At 58.4% G+C, this 6,006-nt stretch overlaps 1 protein-coding gene across 1 annotated transcript; it reads left to right on the top strand.

The window, feature by feature from the left end:
• Positions 1-1,993: 1,993 nt before the first annotated feature.
• SP2 (Sp2 transcription factor) lies at positions 1,994-5,118 on the top strand (the record flags this gene model as incomplete). The annotated part of the gene is made up of 3 exons (XM_054398803.1): positions 1,994-2,062; positions 3,116-4,063; positions 4,788-5,118. Coding segments are annotated over exons 1-3 (1,342 nt in total), but the record flags the coding sequence as incomplete, so codon positions are not given.
• Positions 5,119-6,006: the final 888 nt, after the last annotated feature.

Below are 6,006 nucleotides of genomic sequence, written 5' to 3' on the forward strand. Positions count from 1 at the left end.
GCCTCCTCCCTTGGGGTGTTCAAGGCCAGGCTGGATGAGGCCTTGAGCAGCTGAGTCTACTTGAGAGATGTCCCAGCCCATAGCAGAGGGGTTGGAGTAGATGACCTCTGAGGTCCTTTCCAACCTAATCCATTCTAGGATTTTTTTTTTTTTTTCATCTTCTGGGAGCTCAGGTGGGCTCTTACAGCTCCTCAAAGTTACAGCAGGTTGGGATATGAGGTGCTTGATCCATGTTTCCTGGAACAGGAGTGAAGACTGTCACAAAGAAAATGATTCTTGAGCCAGAAATCACTGAGATTTGGTCATTCTGCCCTTTTCCAGGGCAAGGGCTGAGGAAGTTGCTGCTTCCAGGCTGTAGGGAGGTGGTTTCCATATAGAACTGCTCTTGTGACCAGCAGAGGAAGAGGAGGTGGCCAGAGAAAAATGAGTTTTATGAATCACTGCTCTGCTCTTTAACTGCTTTAAGGGAGAGTCCTCTTCCTCTCGAGGCTTGGCTGGGGGTTCACAGGAGGCCAAACTGGACCTGAACCACTCAGCGGGTTCTTTGTCCAGTATTTAAAGCAGGGTGGCTGAATTTTCCTGGTGCACATCGGTGTGAGAGGCTGCTGAGGGGACCTCCTGCCTCTATATATCCCAGGCCAGCTCCAGAAACATTCCCTGCCAGGCCAGTGACAGCTCCACTCCTGCTCCTCTCCTGGGCAGGGTGGGGGAGAGGCTTTGCCACCTGCTTGGTTTTGCTGCTTCGCTGAGTGGCTTCGCTCCAGCCTCCACCCTTCAGATGTGAAACTGACCACTGCTGGCCTCAGATGGGACTTACCCAAGTGACAACCTCGGGGAGGGGGTCACCCAGCAGTGACACAAAGCTCTCCCCTCCACCTCCCCATCATTATCCTGATTCATTTACTTGGGCTAATGGGATCTCTCCTGCTCTGTGTTCTCTTGTCCTGGCCAGCTCAGCGCTGCTCTTATTTGTAGTCAGGGCTGTTAATCCTCAGCAGTGCCCTAATTCTGCTGAAAGGGAAGGGTGCAGCCCCAGCTTGGGCAGCAGGACAAGCTCCCAGCTCCCTTCTGAAGAAGGAAGAAAGCTTCCTTTTAGCAGCAGCCAGCTCGCTGCCTGCGAGCAGCTGATGCTTTCATCTCCAGGAGGTTGCCCCAACCAGCAGCTCCAAGGGAAATGGTTGCCCTTTGCTAAGGAACAGAGCCAGCAGTGCCCACACCATGCTGGCATCCCTGGGCCACGCTCCTTAGCGAAGGGCCAAGCCAGCCCAGGCACCTGGGACCCTGCCCTGGCTCTTCCCTAGGGATTTATGCCCTCAGTCATGAAAGAGCCTTGGTGGAGGCTGAGCTGCCAGCCCCTGGGAAAGGAGCTCCTTGGTGACCTGGCCCAGGGCCTGGGCATTTGTTTGCTTAGTGGTTTCTGCCTGCTGAGAGGCTTCACGTTCCCAGGGAGGAGATGTCTGTCTCCTGGGCAGCCAGAGGGTGCAGGAGGGGGGGATGAGGGCCCTCCCCTCTGGTTTTGGGTGGTTGTTGGCTCCATGACCTGCAGGACTTTTCTCCCAGCGTTAAGCTTAACCAAGCCTTGGTGTGGGCAGCAACTCCTGTGCCATCCCCCAGCTCCAAACCAGAGCTTTTCCCCGTGCAGACCTGCCTTTTGCCCAGGGGCTCCTGCAGCCACCTGCCTGATGGTGGATGCTGCTTCAAAGAAGGTCAAGTTTGCCCTTCCTGGGGTTGGCTGCTGTCAGGTGTGGCCAACAGAGGTCAAAGGAAAGGGCAGGGGGAAGGTGAAGAGCTGCTGGGATTCCTCTTGCCCCTCTCTGTAACTCCCTCCTTGAAGGCCTTGTGGGTGAGGTGTGACATTGGGAGTGATGCAGGGGGGGGACACACTAAGAGAGTCCCTCAGGCACTGAGGGCCTTGGGATCACCTTGCTGTAGTCTCTGCTCTTGCTGCTGGTCTTACTCCTCCTCCTCTCTGCTTCCTCCTCACAGATCCAGGGACAGCATGGCTGCCACTGCTGCCGTCAGCCCCAGTGAATACCTTCAGCCAGCTGCCTCCACTGCCCAGGTGAGCTCTGGGGCAGCAGCAGCCTCCCAGCTCCCTGCGGGCACAGGGTGATGTGTCCTGGGTGCAGGACAGCAAATGCCACATCCTTTGGCCCCTCCTGCCTCTTGCCTTAGCCAGTGGTGCTGTGTCAGGAGAAGCCTTGGTTGCAGGACAGGCTGGGGAGCCACACTCTGGATTCGTTCCCAGCCCCAGTTCCAGCTCTTCTGGGCTGTTGTTTCTCCTCCCCATGCCAATGTTTTCAGAGATTCACAGAATGGGTTGGGTTGGAAGGGACCTCTTCAAGATCAGCCAGTTCCAACCCCCTTGCCATGGGCAGGGACACCTCCCACCAGCCCAGGCTGCTCAGGGCCTCATCCAGCCTGGCCTTGAACACCTCCAGGGAGGGGACATCCACAGCCTCCCTGGGCAACCTGTGCCAGGGTCTCCCCACCCTCACTGCCACGAATTTCTTCTTTCTCTCCAGTCTCAATCTCCCCTCTTCCAGCCCCTTCTCCTATCACTACAAAGTAAAAGTCCCTCCCCAGCTCTCCTGCAGCCCTCTTCAGGTACTGCAAGGCTGCTCTAAAGTCTCCCAGGAGCCTTCTTTTAAGGATCCTTTCCTTAAGGCTCCCATCAGCAGCTGATATCACAAGGTGGGCACAGAATCACAGAAGGGTCAGGGTTGGAAGGGACCTCTGGAGATCATCCAGTCCAACCCCCCCCCTTGAGCCAGAGCAGGGTGACCTAAAGCAGATCACGTAGGAACACAGTCAGGCTTTGGGCTTAAAACTGCCTGTGGCACTCTGGGTGCAGATACCAGGGGGCTTGCATGGGGGGTTTCCAGCTTTGTGGAGGTGGTGGGAGCAGGAGGACACTCTGCTGGCTGAAAGCAGAGTGAGGAGGCTTAGCTGAAGGCAGACATGGGGGCAGGGCAGTGAGGCAGCTCCCTCAGGCAGGGCGGGCTGAGCGGTGTGGGTCGCTTGGGCCTGCCTGTGCCCTTTGCTGCCTGCCATCTCCAGGTGCTGGGCACAGAGGCCTGTCTCTAGCTCACCCATCTCCTCCCTGGCTCCCCAGGACTCTCAGCCATCCCCTCTGGCCCTCCTGGCAGCGACATGTAGCAAGATTGGTCCCCCCGCTGTGGAAGCCGCCGTGACTCCTCCTGCCCCTCCTCAGCCGACGCCTCGCAAACTCGTCCCCATCAAACCCGCTCCTCTCCCTCTGGGCTCTGGGAAGAACAGCTTTGGCATCCTGTCCTCGAAAGGCAACCTCTTCCAGATCCAGGGCTCTCAGGTTGGCACCTCCTACCCCGGGGGGCAGCTGGTCTTTGCCATCCAGAACCCGGCCGTCGTCAACAAGGGCACGCGGTCGTCCACCAACGTCCAGTACCAGGCGGTGCCCCAGCTGCAGGCCGCCGGGGGACAGACCATCCAGGTCCAGCCCAACCTCACCAACCAGATCCAAATTATTCCTGGCACCAACCAGGCCATCCTCACTCCTTCCTCTTCCTCTCACAAGCCCGTGCCCATCAAGCCGGCTCCGGCGCAGAAGGGTGCAGCTTCCCCGGCGCAGGCCGCGAGCAACGTGGTCAAGTTGGCCGGTGGCAGCAACGTGACCCTCACCCTCCCTGTCAACAACCTGGTGAACACCCCTGAGCAGGGCACCCAGGCTCAGATCATGGCTGAGAGTCCCTCAAAACCCAGCAAAAAGACTCGGAAGAAGGCAGTGTCCCCTGCCCAAGCCGTGGCCGTGGCCGAGCAGGTGGAGACGGTGTTGATAGAGACCACGGCGGAGAACATCATCCAGGCAGGCAACAACCTCCTCATCGTGCAGAGCCCAGGCTCTGGCCAACCAGCTGTGGTGCAGCAGGTCCAGGTGGTGCAGCCCAAACAGGAACCTCAGGTGGTGCAGATCCCACAGCAGGCCCTGCGTGTGGTCCAGGCTGCCTCCGCCACGCTCCCGACCGTCCCCCAGAAGTCCTCCCAGAACTTCCAGATCCAGACCACGGAACCTGTCCCTACCCAGGTACCTCCTCCTGTCAGGTTTCCTTGCCCTCTTTTTCTCCTCCAAGGCCCTCACCCAGGATTTGAAAAGGGGGTGGTGAGGTGTCAGGTATTCCCAACTTGGCATCTAGCTTGGCCATGGCTTGTTTGGATTGTTAGATGTCTGAGAAGGGTTTGGAGCTCAGCTCTTCCCTCCACAGGGCTTTGTGAAGTCTCCCTTGCTGCTTTTACAGGACTTGGAGACTCACAGAGTGGTTTGGGGAGGAAGGGACCTTTAAAGCTCATCCAGCCCAACCCCCCTGCAGTCAGCAGGGGCAGCCCCAACCACAGCAGGCTGCTCAGAGCCTCAACCAACCTCACCTGGACTGGTTCCAGAGATGGGACATCCCCCATCTCCCTGGTCAACCTGGGCCAAGGCCTCACCACCCTCGGTGTCAAGAATTTCTCCCTTCTCTCCAGTCTCAGTTTCCCTTCTTCCAGCTCAAAGCCATTGTCCCTCATCCTGCAACTCCAAGCCTTTGTCACAAGTCCCTCCCCAGCTCTTCTGTAGGTACTGGAAGGCTGCTCTGAGGTCTCCCTGGAGCCTTCTCTTCTCCGAGCTGAACTTCTCCAGCTCTTTGTCTCATCACTAGCCCAGCTGCCTGGGCTGTGTGGGCAGGGTCACCATCAGGATGGCCAGAGGCTGGGGGGAGGGAGTCCCTCGGTGCCCCTCAGCTGCTCTCATTCCTCTTCTCTCCTCCCATCAGATCTACTTCAAATCCCCATCGGGCGAGCTGCAGACAGTGGTACTCCAGGACCCTTCAGGCATTCCCCTCACTCCATCTGGGACCTCCTGCAGCAGCCCAGTGTCCCGGAGCAGCAACAGCAGCAGCTCTGGCCCCGTGGGGAGCAGCAGCAGCAGCAGCAGGAAAGCAGCAGCCACACGCAAGGAGCGCACCCTGCCCAAGATCGCCCCGGCCGGGGGCATCATCAGCCTCAACGCTGCCCAGCTGGCAGCTGCTGCCCAGGCCATGCAGACCATCAACATCAACGGTGTGCAGGTCCAGGGGGTCCCTGTCACCATCACCAACACTGGAGGTAGGCTGCTCTCCTGCTCTGCACTGAGGTGGGAGGCTGTAGAAGGATGGAATCGGTTTGGGTTGGGAAAGACTTCCAAGGTCGTTGAGTCCAACCAGCAAGCCAGCACCACCATGGCCCCAAGGGCTCTTAGATACCTCCAGGGTGTGACAGGGTGTCATGTCTGCTTGGTTTTGGCAGAGAATTATGGAGCTGTTTGGGTTGGAAAAGCTCTTTGAGATCACCAAGTCCAACCAGCAACCCAGCACCACCATGGGCACCAAACCATGGTCCCCAGTGCCATGGCCACAGGTTTCTTGAACACATCTTGGGGACTCCACCACCTCCCTGGGCAGCCTGTGCCAGTGCCTGACCACTCTTGCAGGACACAAATTGTTCCTCATGTCCAACCTCAACCTCCCCTGGCACAATTTCAGATCATTTCCTCTCCTCCTGTTGCCTGATCCTAGGCAGGAGAGACCAACTCCCACCTTACTCCAACCTCCTTTCATGGAGTTGTAGAGAGCCATGAGGTCTCCCACCACAGAGACGTGGTGCTGAGGGACATGGCTGAGCACCAGGCTTGGCAGAGGTAGGTCATGGTTGGACTGGGTGATCCTCAAGGTCTTTTCCAGTGATTCTCATTCTCTGACCTGCTGGCTGCTGCCCGTGGCTGGAAGTCTGAATCAAGCCTGGGCTCAGCCTGGCTTCATCCAGGCCGTGCTCACCTCCTGAGTGTGTCACAGTGCTGCCCAGCTTGAGGCCCTTTCCTCCTGCTCTGTCACCTGAGAGTGGGGACAAAAGGCAGCAGCCAGGCAGAGGGCCATGGGGCACTGAGGCTTTCCCTCCTGCAGCAGCCCCGGGGCTGGGACATCTCCTCACATCCACTGGGTGTGATGGCTGCTGGCT

The sequence above is a fragment of the Indicator indicator genome, unplaced genomic scaffold (assembly GCF_027791375.1).
Source record: "Indicator indicator isolate 239-I01 unplaced genomic scaffold, UM_Iind_1.1 iindUn_scaffold_119, whole genome shotgun sequence".
Lineage (NCBI taxonomy): Eukaryota > Metazoa > Chordata > Aves > Piciformes > Indicatoridae > Indicator > Indicator indicator.